The sequence below is a fragment of the Amphiprion ocellaris genome, chromosome 13, assembly GCF_022539595.1.
Source record: "Amphiprion ocellaris isolate individual 3 ecotype Okinawa chromosome 13, ASM2253959v1, whole genome shotgun sequence".
Taxonomy (NCBI): Eukaryota; Metazoa; Chordata; class Actinopteri; family Pomacentridae; genus Amphiprion; species Amphiprion ocellaris.
In genome coordinates, this window is record NC_072778.1 from 28798287 (window position 1) to 28820621 (window position 22335).

Below are 22335 nucleotides of genomic sequence, written 5' to 3' on the forward strand. Positions count from 1 at the left end.
TCTCTCTCTCTCTATATATATATATATATATATATATGTATATGTATATGTATATGTATATGTATGTATGGATGTATGGATGTATGGATGTATGGATGTATGGATGTATGGATGTATGGATGGATGGATGGATGGATGGATAGATAGATAGATAGATAGATAGATAGATAGATAGATAGATAGATAGATAGATAGATAGATATATGTGTATATATATGTATATATATACACACACACACACAATGCCATCATGCATTAGACCAGTATGAGACAATACATGAATTTTTTCAGTGATAATTTTGTGGATAATCATGAAGAAAGCAGCATAACATGGAGAAATAATCTGGACAAATTTGTTCTGTTAACAAAGCAATGTTGTTCCAATGTCAACAGTGTGGTTGAGAGACAGCTGTTGTGCTTTCAGGAAGTGTCCTGGGTCTACTTCAGCCAATCATGTGTGACGTTCAGTGCCAAAGAAACACTTGCAATTTCCTCGAACAAGTATTTGCATTTCGTGTGTGTGTGTGTTTGGGGTGAATTGCATTTTATTTTATTGAATTTAGAAACCAGAAAACAACATATCCAATCACTACTAACCATTCTGCATCTCAATATGATGCTATAGTAGCCAATCTGAGGGATATTTTGGATGAAAATCTATCACCTGAAATGATCTGTAATGACACGTCTCAATTCATGTGTGCAGGTGTGTGCATAAAAACACTTCTCTTTCTCGGTAATCAGGAGAATACGTGTTCACAAAGACACACTAGCAGTTCAGAGGCCACTTCAAACGAGGTTCTTGAATTCAGATGAGCTTGCTGGTGAAAGGAAACACACACACCCACATGCACCACATACACACACATGCACCCACACTCGCACATACACAAAATTTGCAATTGTGCTTTGTTCGAGTGCCATGTGATCATTCCTTTCATCGGTTACATTTGTCCACTCCATCCAATCCTACTGGACTGTCATATGTGTCACATGCACTAAAATGATGGACTGAGCAGCTGAATTTGGAGCTGGAACATTTTCTCAGGTTTGTTGATTTGAATGTTTTATGCCTGTCTTTCGTTCTCTACCTCTTTTGATCTGTTGTCATAACTACTGTACAGCTTGTTGCTATGCCGTCAGGTTTCTGTGGTGATGCCTGATACAGGATGACCTCGTACTGGATGACCTTGTTTTTCTGAATGTGGATCCATCAGTTCATATATGTGTGTGCTAGAGATGTGTGTGTGCTCATCAGTCTGCATGCTTTATTCTTTAATGTGGTCTGCTGCGTTTTATTTTCCATATATGTGCTTTTATTATGACTGCGTAGTATCTTAAGTTGCGTGTGATGGTCTGCATCTGTCTGTCTGACTGTGTTTGGTTCTTTTTGTAGTAAACAAACTGAGCTGAGTGTTGCCGTGGTTTGTGTTTAGTATGACGGGTCCAGTGCAGGATTCTCACAGACTGTCTGTGAAAACATGGACAGAAGAGGAGAGTGACCGAGCTGACAGCACACTGAGCAGGTACTCACACACACACACACACACACACACACACACACACACACACACACACACACACACACACACACACACACACACACACACACACACAATTTTTCATAATTGCATGTGCAGTACTGTACTCGTCATTCTTTGATTGCTTCTTTCAGTTGTCGCAGTTCCGATGCATAGGGGTCCCCGTTAAAGGTTTGACCCTTTTGCAAGAAGTCAATCATGAGCAATTGCTCACTGTCCAAAAACCATCACCTTGCCAACAGATGCCACTTGCTTGGACTTGTTGGGACCAGTCCCTTTCCATTGTTTGTTTTGATTCATTGGTGAAACCATGTCTCTTCCCGAGTCACAAATCTCAAGAGGAATTTGACTTGCTCAGCCAAAGGAGTCCTCAAAATTTCCATTCTTCTCAACTCCTGATCTGATGTCAACATTGGGGACAACCATCTTTCAGACAGTTTGGTAACCCCCAAGATGTCAGTCAAAAGAGCATGAATTGAGCAAACAGTGAAGTCAATTGTTTCTACTATGTTGGGCAATCACATGTCTGTCATTCATGAAAAATTAATATGTGGTGATAGAGTCCACTTGATCGTCTGTGGTCACCAGTTTTGGCCGTCCTTTTTGTGGGTCATGTCTTTACAGTTGAAAAGGAAGGAGAGTCCTCACCAAATGTCTCAACCATGTCTTCATGGATTTTCTTCAGGAGAGTCATTCCCTTTTTATGCTTATACTTGACCACAGCTCTGGCTTCTTGTTGATTTTTTTGGTTTACCTTTTGCCTACTTATTTTCAAGTGGTGTCACTGGCAAAGGCATAACAACAAACATTTGAGCTTTTGTGGACAGTAACACCTTATAGTGTACAGTTATGCCCCAAAATATGGGTTGTGTCTTTGTTTTTGGGTGAGGCAGAACTTTTTGAAGTACACATGTAGTGTTGGTTGATGTGTCTAGAGCCATGAACAATTTTAGTTTCTATGGCTGAAATCTTACACTGACTCTTCTGTTCTAAAAATGTTTTCAAACTCGTTAAAAACTTTAGTGATGTTTTGGATTTCTCTCGATAATTAGTTTTGCAGATCAAGTTAGTAGTAAAAACCAGAAAGTTATATACAAAATAAAACCCCTCCTTTCCTGTCCTTTCTTTCCTTTCTTGCCAAGATCCCTCATTACTTCTATGCTGCACTATTGCAATTTATTGTATGTTGGAACATGTCTTGCACTAATATTTAGTTGTAGTTGTTTCAAAATGCTGAAACTGGGTTCCTAGTCTCACTTAGTCAGCTCGTTTTTCAAAATGTCATGGTCTGGCTGCACAACAGAAACGCTCTGGCTTGGTTGTATTTCTTTAAACCAATCACATTTGTTGTGGGTGGGGCTGAGCAAAGGATGCATCTTCGGTGTTCCCTCAAAATAACTGGAATTGTTGCCGTGGAAAATTTGTACAGAGGGAGATGAGCGCTGTCATTAAAATGGATAATTCCACAACAAAAAGCTATCAGAGCTGCTTTACAGCATGATCTAATATACTGCAAAACTTGAAATTTCCATTGAGTTATTTATTGTAATAAAATGCATTTTGAATAGTGAAAGGGAAGGACAAAACATGACTAAAATGTTCAGCTAATGGCAGGCTTATACCTGCATCCAGTGCATCAGATTACTGGACTCATGACTGGTGTGCATAAGTGGGGACTCTACTGGCAACCCTACAGTAGCTAACTGGTCAGTACCATGAACTATAACATTTTGTTACTTGTTTCTAAGTGCTTGAATAGACTGGCCCTAACTTACCAACCATACCTGTTGCACTCATGTCTCACGTTGCTTGCGTAGATCACAAGGCCATCATCTCTTAATTCTTAGCTCTAGACTGGCACTTAAGGCCAACCAAGTTTTCTCAGTGTTGTAGATAGCTGTCGCTGAATGATTCTTTTTTGTGTGTTTGTCATGTGTGAATGTGTAGAGGACAGTCGGTGTGTGATGACACTTCCTCAGAGCTGCAGAGAATGGCGGCCATTGACAGGAGAGATATTAATTCCCAGAATTCCTTTCGTGGGCGAGGGGCTCTGTCCAGGTATGACAGCTGGGAATTAACCTATTCAAAATAATATCTAATTGTTTATATAGCACTTTTGTGTCTTCAATTCAATAGTCAACACTACAGATGACAACTAATGCTAACTCTGCACAGACTTTAATTATAATCCTGCTTTTTGGCTGTCCGTCCTCAGGATAGTCGGTATGGTGATGACTCTGAGAGAATGGGCTCAGAAGAGTATGACTGAGGAGAATGAGCGACCAGATTCCTTCCTGGAGCGTTTCAGACCCCCCCCCAACATGGACGTTCAGGCGCCACCCAGCAGGTTCAGCCACAGCCACACAGGCTCGGATACGGAAAATGAAATCAGACGCTCCAGACGGACGTAAGAAAATATTAAACTGACAAAATGCATGGTGGTGGTAGCATTATAACCTGGGGCTTTTCACAAAGTAAATGGAGTACTGAAGAATGAGCACTACCTCCACGTTCTTCAGGAGAACCTGAAATCATCAGCCAGGCTTGGGTCTTATAAGCAGTGGGGTGTTCCAACAAGACGACACCAAATACACATTGAAGAAGGTAAAGAAATGGTTAAATCAGAGTAGAATCAAGGTGATAGACTGGCCACCCCAAAGTCCTGACCTAATAAAGAGCCTGCGAACTGTGATGAAGAAACAAGTCTTTGTGAGAAAGCAAACACATTTTTTTGTGTGACAAAGACACATGGGTTTTAATGATTCCATCAAAGAAAATCAACAGTTATAGGAGCCAACTGCCAAGATATACATGATCTTTACTAAAGTATGGTAACTTTGGTTCACAACTGCACATGTAAATCTCTCCGTGTGTCTTTTTGACTCTTTCTGTCAGGAGGAGGAAGTGTACTGTTGTTGTCTTGTCCCCATCTGATGATGCATACTACAACTGGCTGATTGTGATTGGTGCTGCAGTTTTCTATAACTGGACGCTACTAGTTGTCAGGTAGGAAACCATTTTTGTGACTAAAGAACTAGTAGCAGTTCTAATGCGATCTCTTGCACTGCTTTTGATCAGTCCTACACTTCTATCTCCAAAACTACTACTACTACTACTGTTTATAAAGCAGCTACTACATTTTAGCTGCAGAAAAAATGAGGATTGTGATCGTGACGTCACCTAGAGTTTTCTTAATAAATCTTCAGAACCATGTCATTACTCATTATGCCGATTGACAAAGTATTTTGGAGGGTACTATTGGAACAAATCATCATGTATTTGACTTCAGAGTTAGAGATGTCCAAAAATATAACTAAGAGGAGAGTGAATATTAGGTTTACATTCATATCAAGTGAATAGAAACTCATGTCCAAATGAAGTCAGTGTTGCTACCTGTCTGCTGGATGTGTAATTGTGTGGCTGTTTGCTAACAAGTAGAATATCTTCAGTAGGACATTGGTCAAAAAGTGTTATGGTGGTCTTCTATCTCTCCTCTTTGACAGCTTTCTTGAGGAAAATATAATACTATGCTATGCTCAGATTAGGATGTTTGTGTTTTTGTTAGTTTTTATTTTGTTTTGGCTTATTGTTCATGTCTCTGTAGAGCCTGTTTCGATGAGCTCCAGATGAGTAATGTGCTGGTGTGGTTAGTGCTGGACTACGTCTGTGATGGAGTCTACATCCTGGATATTGCTGTTCGTCTCCACACAGGTACAAAATTCCATTCTGACAGCCTATTTAATGTATAAGTGATTGGATTTGGTTGTGAAAATTGATTGATTTGGAGCACTGTATATCAATTTATTATGTCTGCGAAGGTTTCTTGGATCAAGGCTTGATGGTGAAAGATGTGAGGCGTCTCAGAGAAACCTACATTCGAACGTTACAGTGTCAACTGGACATCTCCTCCATCCTTCCTACTGACCTCCTATACCTGACTGTTGGAATCAGCTACACTCCGCTCCTTCGATTCAATAGGCTGCTGCGCCTGCCACGTCTGTTTGAGTTTTTTGAACGTACTGAAACACGAACGGGCTATCCCAACGCTTTCCGCATCTGTAAGCTGGTTCTGTACATCCTGGTCATCATCCACTGGAATGCTTGTGTTTATTACAGTTTCTCCAAACTCCTGGGGCTCGGCTCTGACTCCTGGGTTTATCCCAATGCATCTGATCCAGAGTTTGGCTCCCTGACCCGAAGTTACATTTACTGTCTGTATTGGTCGACCCTGACGCTGACCACCATTGGAGAAACACCTCCTCCTGTTAGAGATGAGGAATATCTCTTCTTGATATTTGACTTTCTGGTAAGCTTATAGCAATGCACTTGATATTACCTAACTTGAATGATGCATAAAAATCTTCAGTTGTGTGGATCCCAGTTGCTCCAGATTAATAACACAGCTACTACTGAAATTTCTGTTCCAGGTTGGTGTCCTGATTTTTGCCTCCATTGTGGGTAATGTTGGATCCATGATCTCCAACATGAACGCAACAAGAGCAACTTTTCAAACTCGTGTAGACACACTCAAACACTACATGCACTTCAGACATGTCAGCAAGGTGCTGGAGCAGCGTGTCATTCGCTGGTTTGACTACCTCTGGACCAATCAGAAGACAATAGATGAACAGGAAGTGCTCAGGAGCCTGCCCAATAAACTGAGGGCAGAGATTGCTATTAATGTTCACCTGGACACACTGAAGAAGGTAAAGAGGTAGCCTTTTAATTGCATAAATTATGTTAACGTATATGGTGACCATGATCAATATATTCAATTTTTTACTAGCAGTAAGGCTGTGCTATAGAGTTTGGGAATTATATTTTTGCCTTTTTCTTCAAATCCATGCAAACCCCCTCACACATTATTTTGTTTGTGGACTTAGGTACGTATTTTCCAGGATTGTGAGGCAGGTCTCCTTGTAGAATTGGTGTTGAAACTTCGACCGCAAGTTTTCAGTCCTGGAGACTACATCTGCCGAAAGGTATGTTTGCTTTGACAGCTTGATACCATTGTGAAGATGCTACTTCTTCAGTACCCATAATATGGGCTGTAAAATGACACTAAGATAAAGGAACGCTGTTCTGAAATTTTTTTGCTTATCTCAAATGGATGACCTCTGGCTAGAGGTCATTAAGCGTTATTGAAGTCTTTGTCATGGTGCCCCTTACTAGCGAAACCCCCCGCTCTCTATTTGCTAGCATTGGCACAGGAGATCGGTGGTTCAAATCCCCGTCAGGGCGTTTTTGTCCAGTGAGGACCCTTAGGCAAGGTCCTTAGTGCTGCCCCACCTTCCTACCTCATGTTGTGCCTACTCTCTTTGGATAAAAGCCTCTGCTAAATAAAACTGTAAATTACCTTTAGTGACTGCCATGTCCTAGGGTTGCTACAGTTTTAAATGGTAAGAGGCTCCAACTAGGTACTACAGCTAATCTAGAGTACATGACATTTATACCATCTAGGAAAATCAGATTGGGTCAGGAGAAACTAAATATTAAATGATTCGGAGCAGAAGCATAAAAAACTTGATTGGGACATCCCTTTTTAAAATGAGATATTGCTGTTGTTTCTCTGCCATGATGTAGGATTTGAAAATCCAATCTAATAAAAGCTGGTCACCCTACACATACAACAAAAACTTCCACTTGTTTAAAATACCTGTAATGCATGTTGCATTACATAACTGGTCCCATCAGGCAAATGACATATACACATGAAATAATATCATTATATATTGCTGGTTTAGATTGATCATAGTAATGGTCCAAAGTTACTTACAGTGGCTTTAGAATGATGAAACATCTTCTTGATTTATAGGTTGTGTCTTTTGTAAAGGAGGTATAAATTAAAAAGCAACTTTAGACAGTCCCTGGCCAATAACGACATACAACATACTTGCGTGATATACACCACTGGACAACAAGTGGGCAGGTTTCCAAACATGCAAAATGTGCTATATCCTTCTTTAGAATCCCTTAAATTTCTCAGCCTTAACTGGATTTAGTTACATTAATGTATTGGAAAGATTTCAAATTTCCCTAGAATAAGCTTTTATTATCAGTGTGCAGAACCATATATATATATTTTATAGCAACAGATACAATTCTATGCTCACCTTCAATGTTGCTCAGAAAACACATATTGGTTAACTGTGATTATGGGCAGAAAAATGTGCCAGTAGAAACTGAATTTAAGTCACATAATTTGGATTTGTTTAGTTTAAATAAGATGAGGTCGAACATGTTGATGTTTTACATTTCCTTCAGAAAATATTTGCTTAGCTGATTCTCTATAGTTTGAATTATGCTCTGTGTAAATCCATGCGCAGATGAAACATGAACCCACTTGTAAAAACCTTATTCCATAGCACTGCTTGTGGTCAAAAACTTCACAGAATACCTTTGATTCCTCCATCGCTGTTTCACTGCTGTTCCTAGATGACATTGCTGCTAGTGCTATACCGAGTTTTCAGTTCTTACTTTTGTTGAAGGGATTTTATTGCTGTTTAAAGTGCTAATATGTACTCTCTGATTGTTTTTTAAGGGAGACGTGGGTAAGGAGATGTACATAATTAAAGAAGGCCACCTGGCAGTGGTGGGTGAGGATGGAGTTACCCAGTTCGCTGTTCTGACTTCAGGAAGCTGCTTTGGAGAAATCAGCATCTTGAACATCAGCGGCAGCAAGATGGGAAACAGACGTACAGCTAATATTCGGAGTCTGGGATACTCTGACCTGTTCTGTCTTTCCAAGCAAGACCTGATGGAGGCGCTTCAGGAGTTTCCTCACGCCAGGGCCCAACTGGAGCAGAGGGGGCGGGACATCCTGCAGAAGGAGGGGCTTCTGGAGGAAGTGAACGTGTCTGCTGGGGAGGAGCTGGAGGAGAAGGTGGAGAGACTAGAAACCAGTCTGGATCGACTGCAGGTCAGGACTAATGTAGTTGCTGGTTCCTCTGCTGTGTATAATGTCACATTTTCAGTAAAATAAAGGTACTAAAGGGATGATGGAAGAATCTGTTTTATTTCAACAAAAAACCTTTTTACAAGAGTTTCTTCTTTAAAAAAAAAATTATCATTTTTTCAAATGGTTTTGTAAAGAACAACCCAGTGTGCCTCAATGAACCATTAAAAATAGCTCAAAAGAACTTTAACTAAAACAGGTTCTTTATGGAACCATTTTCAGGATAGTTCTTTGTGGACCCACCTGGTTCTAGTTTGATAACAGTATTTGATAATGGATAGCAAAAACAGGAAAATTTAATAGTGTGCAGTGTGCAAAGTTTCTGTGTCCCTTACAACAGATTCCAGACCAAATAATTAATTCATTGATTGAGAAAAAAATGCAGATTAATCGATAATTGAAGTAATCATTAGCTCCAATTTTATGCTATTACCTGCCATTAAAACAAATAACTACAATATTAATGAAGAACTTTAAAGAGCCAGATAAAGTACATGAAGGACGTGGCCTAAATAAGGAGACACTTCAGTTGGTGATGACGTTTTGAAGAACCAGTCATCTGAAGAACCATCTAAGAACCATTATTTTTCTGAGTGGTAAAAACTCCTACTATAATAATAGTAACTAACATCTGTATTATTACTTTCAGACATGTTTGGCCCGTCTGCAGAGTGAGTTTAACTCCTCGCAGCTTCGCCTGAAACAGCGCCTCACAGTCCTGGAACACAGCATCACCACAGCAGCCACAGGAAGCGGCTTCCTGTCAGACGTCGACGGCAATGAGAGCATTTCTGGAGGTGATGGTGTGCGAAGTGAAATCATCCGGCTCTGATGGACATAATCATTTTTTTCTCCTTTATTGGTTTTCCAACAAGTATTTGAAACAAATCCTTGTAATATGTCAATGTGTTTCATTTGGAAGCTTTCTAAATGTCTGTTAATGTCTCTGAATTCTCTGTTTAATACCACTTTTCATATTAAGTATGTAATTAAAATTGCAAACATACAATAGAATAGTAAGAACAAACAATGCTGTGGTTAAACGAGAAGGTTAATGCTCAATAAAAATGAAAGCATTGGGCCAAAGAAACGAAAATGTTCTCTGGTCTGAATGGTTATTTAGTCAATTATGTCTTTTCCCACCAGGTGGCACTAAGATGCATTAAATCATTGTAAACCTCACAACACAGATCCATTGGATTGTTCTGTTTCTCTTTGGGAGTATCTCATGCTGCTTGAATATAACTCATCCTCATTCCCTTAATGTCCCTCATAACTACTAAACATTTCCACATCCAGCATGTTTCTTTAGTTTAAATGCGTAGTTCACCATTTTGTGGATGCCAAACTCCCTGAATTCCAAACGGTACCATTAAACACGTTTTCTTTCTTTTAAAAATCATCTGTAAAGGTCATCTGTCATGTCTGTCAAATCTGTTTTTCTTTTTGTCCCCTAATTTACATGAATAGCGAAAAGGACGGTTGTTCATGTTGACTGATAACTACTGATGATGAAACACCCTCTGTGTTAATGATCCCCAATAAAACAACAGAAGCCCTTTTATTACTTTTAGTTCAGAGTTAAATCTGTTTCAGTCTCATTAAAAATTACATTTAATAAGAGAATGATGAATTATAGCTTGAATGCAGGTTTTTTATAAATAATGTGGGTTTGTGCTTGTAGGACCCTCATAGTGTGGTAACTGTATAACTGCAGTTATGTCTGCAAGTGATTTATTGGGACCAAAGTCCAGCATCACATGACACAAAGATATCAGGAAGTGACTTTTAAGGAACGCCAGGAAATTGTGAATATTCTCTGTGTTGAAAAGGTAAAAATATTTGCTTTAGTTCTCTGTGCTCTTCCCACTTTCTGATATTTGCTTGTTTCTGTTTCTGCTTCCCCGTGGCATCTCAGCATGTTTCTTTTCTTACATCCAGTTTCATTTCATATTCTCCTTCTTCTCTCTTTGTCTTTTATCTTTCTGTCCCTGTCTGAGCGTTGTAGTCATTTAATAGATCAAGAAAGACTGATTACAGCAGACAACATGGTTTTCCTTCATTCAGGATCTCTAAATGCGGTCTTATCTAATATGTTTGATGCATGCGTACACATTTCCCGTTACTGTATGTGAAAAATAGTGTTTAAATGAATGTTTATAAAATCATTTGTTTCAGAGATGGAGAGCAGCTCTGTGTTGCTGTGCCTGATGCTAGGAGCCAGTGTGACATCAGTGTCTGCTGCAGAGGTAATAGTTCTACTGCATTTTGAACTTGTATAAGCTACTTCTGTTAATCACTGCTAAAAGCATATCAGCCACAACATTATGACCACTGACAGATGAAGTGAATAACATCGATCATCTTGTTATGATGCAATGTTCTGCTGGGAAACCTTGAATCCTGACATTCATGTAGATGTTTGACATGTACCACCCACCTAAACATTGCAAGTCAAGCAACTCTCCAGTGGCCCGGGGAACACGACAGAGCTAAGCTGTTCACCCGGGTTCCACACTCCCCAGATCCAAATCTTATTGAGCATCTGTGGGATGTGTCAGGAAAAGCCTGATCTAGGTAGATCCCACCCTGCAACCCACAGGACCCACAGAATTCACTGCCACTATCCTGGTGAAACACAGGATACCTCCAGAGGTCCCGAGTCCATGCCCCACTGGGTCAGGGGAGTTTTAGCAGCATAAAGGAGACCAACACAATACTAGGCATGTGGTCATAATGTTCTGCCTGACTGGTGTATATATATACATAGACAGAGGGTGTCACATGAAAGGAAAATCAGTACAAACTCTCCATAGAGGGTTTTGGACCACCATGTGGCACCAGAACAGATGGTTGTCTAACACGTTGGTCCAGAATCTTCTAGATCTGGTTGAGATCTGGTGACTGTGAGGTCCATGGCATATGATTCAAATCATTTTTATGAAGCCATTCAGTGACCCTTCACACCGTTTGGAAGAGACCATAGGACAAACGTGATCACTGACAACAACTTCGTCCTGATCGGCAGTGACTCTTCCCTCTAAGTGGATCCAAACCATGCCAGGAAAATTCCACCCACAGCATAACAGAGCCACCAGATTGCCTCACTTTCTCTCTCTGTATTTTATTCAAAATTTATTGATGTCAAAACAGTTGACACCAATAAGATAACAGCATAAGATAACATACGATAACATAGGATAACATAAGATGAACTTTTCTGAGCCCTTATCAGGGAAATTTACATGCAGAAGTTGGATACAAATGCAGAACAGAGGAAGTAAGACAAGAAACACAGAAGTACAATAAGGCTTTATCTTTCTCTCAAATAAAAAACAAACAAAAAGTTCTGTAATTTTTTTATTATCTCTTCTGATTCTTCTAAACATTTTGATTGAATGTCATTTTGTAGTCTTAGTGTTATTATCAGGCACTGCTGGTTTGATCGTTGACCATTACACTATTTATTGCTCATTAACATTTATTCCTGTTTGTATGCAGTAACTGTAAATATTATTATTTAATAAATGTCATACAGTATCTGTATGTGTTCACTGTAGCCGGGTATCATACATAGCTTACTGCTAGCCCTCCACCAGCGTCCCTGGCTCCTGGGTGTCTATGTCTTTGCTGTTGGACTTCCCGTCATTCTCTTCATAAGCTTCATGTGGCCTGATAAGGTACATTATGCTTGCTTACTATGTGCAATTGTAGTTTGGTCTTTCAAGCATAATAAGACAGCTGCAAACAACCTGCATGATCTGTTTGCTTGCAGAGGTTTGGGCCTCCTGATCAACCATATTACTATAAGAAATCTGACGATGCTCAACCAGATGATCCTGAGATGTCACGGCCGAGTAAATCAACCAAGATCACAGGTAATGCACTATTTATAGGTTATTACAGTAGCTGTGGGTACAACATTGGTAGTTGTTGTTATTTATAACATGAACTGTAATTTATGTAATGGCACAGACTGTATTAGTTGGTTTCTGTACAGGTTTAAAAAGGGACAGTGCATTTTACATTTTGGCACTTTATGTATTGCAAGTTTCATTTGGCATTTTTCTGGAATTTTTAGAAAATCCTTTTCTTTAACAGGCCTTTAAGTGTCTGGATATTATCCTAAACGACAAAGCCATAGAATAGTATAAATAATGTTCTGTTAAAAGTGCACAGTGCTAATTTTATTTAACAGTTTTAAAAGATGTTGACAGATTTTGGCAAGTAGCAGCTCTGCCTGCACTTTCATAATGATTGTTGTTATCTGTGAATGTCAAACCTGTGAAACTGTGGACGACAAAACTTGATTGTGAATTTTTTGTTTTAGGACCAGCTTCAAGACAAGACGCTCCACCGGCTCACAAGAGGAAGCATAAGAAAACAGCCCAATGAAAAACTAAATACATTATGGTATTTCCGCAGTGAGCCAAACAAATAAATTATTTAAAATCAAAAGTCAGGTTTCAGTATTTTAGAAAACTGTATAATGGGTAATTCTATTAACACATGCTCATATTACAATAAAGTGGCAAAAATTTGCAGGCCTGCAGAAATAAAGGTTTTAAATGCTGCAGTTATCCTCAGAAACAGTCTGAAGTGAGATTATAAGATAATGTGCATTATTCAGCCTTTTGTCTGTGAAACTGGTGCTACCACCTGGTAGCTGTTGATAGAAGCACTTAAATCAGTCATTTGGATCTAATAAAAACCTGAATCTCACACAAAATGATTGTTTTATTTATAGTTTCAGGACGTCACAGTGACCTCTGCATATACAGTCAAGGCCAAAATTATTCACACCCCCAGCAAATTTTAAATTAAAGTTACTTTTAAATGTAAATAAAAGCTGAGAAATAATTTTTCCACCATTATGACTCTTGTACATCATCTTATCTTTTGGGAAACACATGTCATTTCCAATCAAAAAAAAAAACCAAAACAAAAAAAAAAAAAACTTGCTGGTTGAATAAAAGTAACTTTAAGTCAAAATTTGCTAAAGGTATGAATAATTTCAGGCTTGACTGTATATCATATAATATGCTCCATATGAGTAGAAACTGCTAGATTCCTGTTTTTATGAATGTTTTTAACGCTATCCTGGTCAAATTTAAATAAAGCATATACAGACAGGTGAAAAAATAAAGGCGTCTTGAGCCACCACAAACTACCAGAGCAGATTCAGTGTATCTTGGCACTGATTCTCAGAAACTCTACTGGAGGCATGAACACTTTTGACCACAGTTCAGCTAAATCTGTTAATTTTCTGACATAGACTGGTTTGTTCATGACAGTCTACAGGTTCTTGAGGGGTTTTTTTTTAGGGAGACCGGTCTAAAACCTTAATTCTAGCCTGAATTAGTCAAAACAGCCCCAGAGCATAATACTGCCACCACCATGCTTGGCGATAGATGTTATTGGGGTTGTCCCCACAACATAATGGAGCCAACAGATCTCCTCACTGAGGGGCCAAGGGTTCAGGGTTTTCCTTTAATTTGTCACAAAAAAATTAATTTAGATACTTTTTTTAAACAAGTATGTTGGCGTTCTGGAAAATACCATCACATTTTTTCTTGTTGAGAGTTAGAAGAGAAGATTTATGCTAACTTGTTCTCAGTGTTTCCTTCAGTAAACATCCGTATATACGGGGTTAATCAAAAAGAATGAACTGATTTCTTTACCCAATATTTTAATAAGGAAAAGCAATAGAAAACTCCAGCCAAGTCACAAGTATTCTACTCACAATCAACTTTTATTTGATGTTTAAGGTCATGGAATGACATCGAATAACAGTGATCAACATAGTGGATCGTGATGTGCTGATACGAGTCTGGGAGGAATTCTCTTACCGCATTGATGTTGCCTGTGCTGCAGGCGGTGGCCACATTCAACACTTGTTAGACAGGAAATAAAAGTTGATTGTGAGTAGAATTACCCTGTACACTGTAGCTACAATCATCAGCTTAGCTTAGCAGTAGAAGCCTAGCCCATAACGTGCTGCTTTGTCTTCTTTTTTGTTGTTGTCTTTGTTAACACAAGAAAAAGATTAATAAGGAATGACATTTCTGAACAGCCAGTTACCAAACACATTACATTAGTCAAAATGAGTCACCACCTAAAACTGTGTCATGGTCTGTCATCAAAACCCTGTCTTCCTCAAAACCCGACTTGTCTCATTTTCTTTTTATATTGTGTGAAATCAATGATAGCCACATTATTCAATCAAGTGTCTTTGTAATCTTTTCTGTCCTTGTGCTCTGCCTCCTCCTGCGAGAGCTGACCTTCAGTGGCATTTAGCTGCTGGCGGCATTTAAAATGGCACAAAGCTGCTTTCCAACTAAATGACTACTTGAGTCTTTTAATGACACTCACAAAGAATAGATAGATAAGTAGACATGCAGGGATGTGATGTTGAGCAACATTTGACTGTGCACTTTTGGCAGTCTATCAAATGCACATGTTTGGGAGAGGCTCTAGTTGGCTGGTTTTGGCAGGTGTGCATCTGTTCTGAACACCCTCTGCATATTTTGTGTATTTATGACTGTAGAGAATCAGGTATTTGGTCAGTTTCTACATGTCCTTGGCTGCAGGTTTGTTTTGTCCAGATGTGGGGAAGGTATACGATGTTCTTAGGCAAAAGTCAAGCAGATAAAGATAAACTCTGAGAAACTCTTGCCTTTTTAGAGTTGGAATTTCCAAACAAGAAGAAGATGAGAGGCGCTCTGTTGCTCATAGGACTGATAGTCATCACAGCTTGCACTCAATCTCTGTGTGTAAGTACTTGGATCTGAATCTACTTTACAAAGAACTGACCAGGCAGGCCGATGGTGTTGGTTAACTGCTTGAATTCTAAGCTTCATTCCCGTGTGCTTTTAGTAGTCCAAATGTCTGTATTTAGTTAAAATGTGTTACCATTTTCTGCCCTTATGCATGCTTGTCTCTGTAGTGGATTATGTGGAGCATTTGGCATGGTGCGATGGGGTTGACATAGCTACTTGAATTTACTTTGGAGTCTGTTCAAACTTCCAGGACTAATTCCAGCAAACAAACTGTTGCTTTTCACACTGTCAAATGTCCAAGCTCAATTTGTATTTAACAACATTGGAAAATATTCAACAGCACAAGGAAGAGCTAATTATGTTGTGAAAAGACTAGATGTTGCTTCTGAACCTGTGAGCACCAAATTGTAGTTAAATTACGGAACTAAAGAAACACTCCTAAACATTTGTGTTACAAATAGTTTGATATATTTGTATGCAGAGTGGTATGAAGCGGTAGTTGTCCTATAAAATGGTCCTGCTCCCTATTCTGCTCAGCCATCCTTCTGATCATCAGTCTGTGATCACTCTGGGTGCTGGTATGTGTTCTTGTTGTTGAGAGTTGTCCTGGTTTTCTGACATCATCCATGCCATCCCATCCTATTCTCAACCTGTTGTGCCACTCATAGCCATATATACGGGACATTGTTTGCTTCCCATACACATCCTTCAGCATAGTTGATAACTTGATGTTAGTCCTTTGCTCGAGGTACATTCTATGACAGAGGGCCTTTGAGTGTGAGCACGAGTGTTGCTTTTCTCATACAGGGTTGAGATGTTGGGCAACACTATGCTGTACTATTCTGTGTGGCTACCGAATCGTGTAACCAGCAACCAGTGTCCTGTTTCTTTTTATTAGACCTTGCAGACTATGAATGTGAAGCAGGAAACAATGGGTCCTGTGGACACATGGCATAAAACTCACTAATTAACATGTTAAATTTTGTTTGACTGTGTCATTACCATATGGGTGGTCAGAAACCAAGATTTCCTGGAAGTTGCTGCTTTTTACATAACCCCCTAGAAACATAAAATGTTTTTGAACTCCAGTTTCATACAGATTAAACAAGTGATAACATGCAAACTGGTGCACTTCAGAGTGTGGACAGAGCTGGGCTAACTGTTGTTCGCTGTCTTTAAGTTCAGGTAACCTACTGCTGGTTTTAACCTTTAACACACTAGACAGTAGAAAGAAAGCATATTTCCCAAACATTCTGTACATGGACCTCAAATTTAGGATTAGAATAGTGTTGTGAAGATGAAATTGAGGTTCACTGCTGTGCATATCAAAGTAATAATCTATGAGACATAATGTGCTATGTCAGTTTCATACTCTGCTTCAAGATGCCCCATGTCTAAATGTGCTATTCTAGCGTTATTGCAGAGGAGTGTATTCAGTTTTGTTGTTACTGTATGCATATTTTATCTCGGAAAGAGTGAACGAATATGAATGAAGATTCTCACAAACACAGGAATACAGTTATGTGTGCGTCTGTGTATGTAGGCGTCAGACAGTTGCCGTGAGGAGGTGGCTCGTCTGCGGGAACAGGAGAAGCTTCTGAAGGGGCAGATTCAGAAACAAGAGCTCCTCCTACACAGACTCCAACTGCTGAACCAGCCTGGCAACAAGGAGAAAACGAGAGTCGACCAGAGCCTGGACACAGAGTACACAGGTCAGGAGCACGGCCTCAGGGCTGGAAGAAAACATTTAAAAACTAAACTAAAAACATCTTGTTTCATAACTCATATAATAGAAAGAGGAACCAGATAGTGTGATGAATACAGACTGTGTGTGTGCATACACCACTATTCAAAAGTTTGGGGTCACCCAGACAATTTCATGTTTTCCATGAAAACTCACACTTTTATTCACATGCTAACATAACTGCACAAGGGTTTTCTAATAATCAATTAGCCATTCAACACCATTAACTAACACAATGTAGCATTAGAACACAGGAGTGATGGTTGCTGGTAATGTTCCTCTGTACCCCTATGGAGATATTCCATTAAAAATCAGCCATTTCCAGCTAGAACAGTCATTTACCACATTAACAATGTCTAAACTGTATTTCTGATTAATTTAATGCTGTCTTCACTGAAAAAAAAGTTTTTCTTTCGAAAATAAGGACATTTCTAAGTGACCCCAAACTTTTGAACGGTAGTATATACATACATATATCAATATACAGTTGTCAACAAAAGTTTACATACATTTCAGTCAGTGACTCCAATAACTCTGCATTTTCTAGGATGGAATTACGGAAACACGTGCTGAAAACTGTTGTGCATTTTGCTTCTTTGATAGATTTATTATAGGTCTTCTGGAAATATGACAAAATCTGCAAAGTCAAAAAAAATTATCTAATGAGTTTATCAAATAAACCCTAATTAAACTGGTGTAGAGAAGTCAGAAGATGTAGTCAATCATGATCACCAAAACTGATCATTCAAGTTGCTATGTGTAATTTTTTGTTTTTCAGTTTTTAAAAATAATTCCAGGAGAAACTCAAGACTGCCATCTATCTATCTATCTATCTATCTATCTATCTATCTATCTATCTATCTATCTATCTATCTATCTATCTATCTATCTATCTATCTATCTATCTATCTATCTATCTATCTATCTATCTATCTATCTATCTATCTATCTATCTATCTATCTATCTATCTATCTATCTATCTATCTAGACTGTTCGCAGATCTTTACTTCTGGCTACAAATCCAGTGGTTTATACAGAGTCAAACCCAATGGCAGCTCCTCTCCAGTCCAAGTCTACTGTGATATGAGTGAAGGGGGAGGTTGGACCGTCATACAGAGACGCATCAGCGGAACAGAGACATTTAACAGGTGTGTCTGTGACAACTGTTATTGTGAATTTATTAAATCATCTGAGTTCAAAATCATTTTAATACCTGTCTATCTATGTATCAGGTCATGGACAGAGTATAAGAATGGTTTTGGAGACATGGATGCAGAATTTTGGCTTGGAAATGACAACCTGCATTACATCACAGCACAAGGTCAATATGACTTGTTGAAACCATTTACTATTTTTTTTTCTTCACAATGTAAAGCTGCACTATTTTAAAGTTTTTATACTGAAAATGTATTGGACAAACCATGTATGTAAAGTAGAAAGTGGTGCTAATCATCAGAGTCTTCATTTTCTCCAAGGTATGTGGAGAATTTCCTGTATCTTTCTGCTCATTGTTTTTGTTTAGTGGCCTGCAAATGGACAGCTTTTCTTCCTTCTAGTTGCTCTCATAAATATATTTTCCAGCAGGAGCAGGAAGTTATTTTCAGCAAAATAAGCTAGCACCTAGATATGAAACATGCATAGCAGTTAGTGAAGACCAATACACCAACAACAATTTTAAAAAAACAATTGTTGTAGCTTTAAAGAAAACAGATGTATCACCTTCCTGCTGTGTTGGGTTTTTCTTATGTCGATCTATCCGTTCCAGGAAATTATTCTCTGAGGATCAACTTGGAAGACTTTGATGGTAACCAGCGCTATGCCGAGTACAAGAATTTCAAAGTAGCTGCTGAAAAGGTATTGATGCTGAGTGACCACTAAAATGTGGACAAAAATCTTCTAGATATTAGACACTGTAGTTTTTTCGAAGTAAATACTTGATTCCGCCAAGGAAAAGTAACCTTAAAGCTGACACATATGATTCATTTGGTATAGCTTATTCTTTTAACTTCTGTGCAGAGATGGATGAAAAGATCAAAACGAAGGCTAAAAGTTTGGTTGAAGCTAAAGTCATTGGCTGGTTAGCTTAGCTTAGGTTAAAACAAGAGTACTGGAAACAAGGAGAAACTGCTAGCCTGTCCAAAATACCTACCTCCAGATTTCAGTCATGAACACATTATATCCTTTGAAAAACCTAAGTGTTATCACAAAAAGTTGTAAGCTGTTGTAAAAGTTGTACCTGGGAGCAATTTACCAATTCAGGACAGATTTAGAAAAAAAAGTCTGATGGAAATGTATAGAAACATCCTTGATATATTATGACAACTTGTTCAACCACTTTGCATGTAAAGACTTATGCGATGAACTAATGCCTAAATGTTGTGGAGGATGAGACTATTCAACACAGACCCATTATAATACATTTTGACCAACATGACATCAGCAATTGATAATGTAAGAAACAACAGAGAATTGTACAGAATCATTTGCATGGATGTACCAAAGCATTTGCAATGTGTTCAAAGAAATGAGAAACTGCTCTTTTGATGTGCACAGGTGACACAATGATGTGAAGATCGAACAAGTACTTTTGAGAATTTCAATTCTGATCTGAGAAATGTTCCAAAGCCACTGAGAAAAATTGTAAAGCTGATGCAAAGCTTGACTAGCTCTCATTGCATCTCTCTCTGCAGGATCATTACCAACTTAGCTTCGGTGCCTACGTTGGCACAGCCGGAGACGCTTTGTCTGGCAGCTATCAGACTAGTGTGTCGGGCTGGGCCAGTCATCAGGACATCAAGTTCAGCACTTACGACCAGGACAACGACAACTACAATGGAAACTGTGCACAGGAGGACAACGGAGGCTGGTGGTTCAACAAGTATGGGATTCATGATACAAACATATGCAACAAGGTTCTTACAGTCATTCATTACAGTAAAGAATAAGTAAAAATTACTGCTGTTCACTTCCCTCAGGTGTCACTCAGCCCATCTTAATGGCAGGTACTATTCCAGTGGCCACTACAGTGCTTTGACAGATGATGGCGTGGTTTGGTACACATGGAGAGGGTGGTGGTACTCGCTGAAGACCAGCATCATGAAGTTGCGACCCATCGACTTCAAAATCGATGCCATCAATGACCCCAACAGGGTTCAGCACTGATCACCTTCCTAAACCACATTATGTTGCCGTTTATCTTTATGTAATACTTGGTTTAGAAACATAAAAACACACTCTGACAGAAATGTAATCCTATAATCTGCTTAAATTCCACAGGAGCTTGTTTGCACACTACGCAATGAATGATTCCTGATTACAGATATGCTTCTGGTGTTGTGAGACTGTATCTGGACGGAGCACAGTAACAATGACTGAGCAGGATAAATATGAACCAAAGATCCAATCATCCACACTTTTGAAGTGGTCATTAATGAAGCGGCACACTTTGGAAGCGTTTTCCTTTAAACCTCACACATGTTTTCATTGCAGCAAATATCTCACCAAAACTAAAAGATAAAAGAAAAAGTCCAAGTACTACAGACAGATTTGTGTATCAGAACATTATTTTTTTCTTAAGCAGCTACAACAGAAACATGCTGCTGACACACTTATCCTTCACTATTGATAATCTAATGATGTATTCAAACAAATATCACTGAGAGACCAAAGCAGATCTTAACTAGAATACTTAAGCTACACCTTGTTGCTAATATTCATGTACTTTCACTTAAGTAGGATTATACTTGCAATGGAGTATTTTATATTACTGAACTCGTACTTTCATGTAACTAAAGGATCTGAATACTTATTCCACTGCTATAAGAGTAATTTTGAGCAATAGGACTTGTGAAACTTGCTGCCTGTTTTAGAGACATGAATGTTGCAAGAGGAAGTGGAATGCACTCACAGCTGTCTGTTTTGCTGGAGAAAAGGGGAATCTGATGTCAGTATATGTGCCAGACACAGGCAGAAACATTGGACTGAAGGCAGTGAAAGGATCCATTATCATGTCAGTGAAAATGGCTGCAACAGCAGTGTGTTTAACAGTAATGTACACTCAAAGGAACACATCTTCTTATACTTTAAACTACAGTGGCAGGGAGTGAGCTGAGACTAGCCTTGGAAATGTGTCCAAGTGTTATGAAGATTCACATAAAGTGCTTATGCATCATAAATAACTGAAATCGAAGGAAAGCAAAGATGTTAAAAGTGACTTAGGTTTAAGCTATGTCTCCCACTTACAGATTGTTGTAGCAACTCTTCTTGTGAACATATATCTACATACACACTATCATTTGCATTGATAACATGATTCAAGAAATAAAACAAGGAAACAAACTGTGTTCATTGAATTATTTTTTATTGCTGGTACATTAACCTAATACCAGTTGGTTCAATATAAAACTCTCCAGAGACCCAAGGCTTTAAAAGAATGTGAGTACCTTGAATTATCAAAGAATTAAACGGTGGTTTGGACACTGTGCAGACTTTGGATGGCGTATTACAGAAGCACAGAGCAATGCACAAACACCTTAAGAAAAAACACACAGAAGCTATTGGTTGTAGAGGCGCTCTACATCTGTTAGCTTCTCTCCTGCTCTGTGCTCACATAAACTGAATTTTAATGCAACTAAATTACCAATAAAGCTGTTCTCAGGTACATATTTTTCTGTTTCTGTTGTCAGATGACAGAACAAGTATAGAAGAGTCAGTAAAACGCAGCCCATTAAGACTCTGCACCTAACTGTGACACCGTCTGAAAAATTCACCAAACACTCATGAGTTAAATATGAATATCCTGTAAGCCTTAAGCCGAGAGAAAATTATTTAAAAATGCTTGCTTAATATATAAGACTATGAATGGGATGGCCCATTTTATCCAAAAGAGAAATGGTATTACTAATACAAGGTCAGCCACAAGGGGTAACTGTGGCTGTTTAGAAAGTCCTCCTCTGCACAGAATGCCTAATCTATTAAAGGTTGCACAAACTAGAATACTTTACCTCTAGCTATCAGAGAATGCTCCACCTTTATCAGTTTTAAGAGACAATATAAGGCATGGCTGATTAGTAATCAAATTTATTAACATTGAGAAAATCGGGCACTTTAAAAACAGGCACTTTATAAGCAGTTTATGACAGGCTCTGTCTAGTAAACACTGTACTGAAATAATCACACTTCAGGGTAGCTTTAACCCAGCCAGAGTTAATTTATCATTGTCTTTGTTTTACTATATTGTTTTTTTTATAGGTCTGTAACTCTGTATGTTTTTCTTTTATGTTTGGGACAACGGATGGAAATTAGCCTTGTGCTAA

The 22335-nt window shown here is 38.7% G+C and overlaps 2 protein-coding genes across 3 annotated transcripts; both read left to right on the forward strand.

The window, feature by feature from the left end:
- Window positions 1-210: 210 nt before the first annotated feature.
- Window positions 211-13225, forward strand: cnga2a (cyclic nucleotide gated channel subunit alpha 2a). 2 transcript variants are annotated; one of them, XM_055016323.1, is made up of 15 exons: window positions 211-1048; window positions 1437-1526; window positions 3489-3599; window positions 3757-3948; window positions 4437-4547; window positions 5146-5252; window positions 5360-5847; window positions 5969-6247; window positions 6425-6523; window positions 8083-8460; window positions 9146-10328; window positions 10675-10745; window positions 12035-12176; window positions 12272-12374; window positions 12827-13225. In XM_055016323.1, the coding sequence occupies exons 2-11, from the start codon at window positions 1438-1440 to the stop codon at window positions 9326-9328; spliced, it is 2037 nt and encodes a 678-aa protein (XP_054872298.1). In that variant the 5' UTR covers window positions 211-1048; window position 1437; the 3' UTR covers window positions 9329-10328; window positions 10675-10745; window positions 12035-12176; window positions 12272-12374; window positions 12827-13225. The 2 variants fall into 2 exon arrangements, with proteins under 2 accessions (XP_054872298.1, XP_023144729.2); XM_023288961.3 differs by having other exon boundaries at window positions 12057-12176.
- A 1845-nt stretch (window positions 13226-15070) lies between these two features.
- On the forward strand, window positions 15071-21358 carry fgl1 (fibrinogen-like 1). The gene is made up of 7 exons (XM_023288956.3): window positions 15071-15269; window positions 16819-16987; window positions 18009-18168; window positions 18253-18341; window positions 18786-18874; window positions 19711-19898; window positions 19996-21358. The coding sequence occupies exons 1-7, from the start codon at window positions 15207-15209 to the stop codon at window positions 20180-20182; spliced, it is 945 nt and encodes a 314-aa protein (XP_023144724.1). The 5' UTR covers window positions 15071-15206; the 3' UTR covers window positions 20183-21358.
- Window positions 21359-22335: the final 977 nt, after the last annotated feature.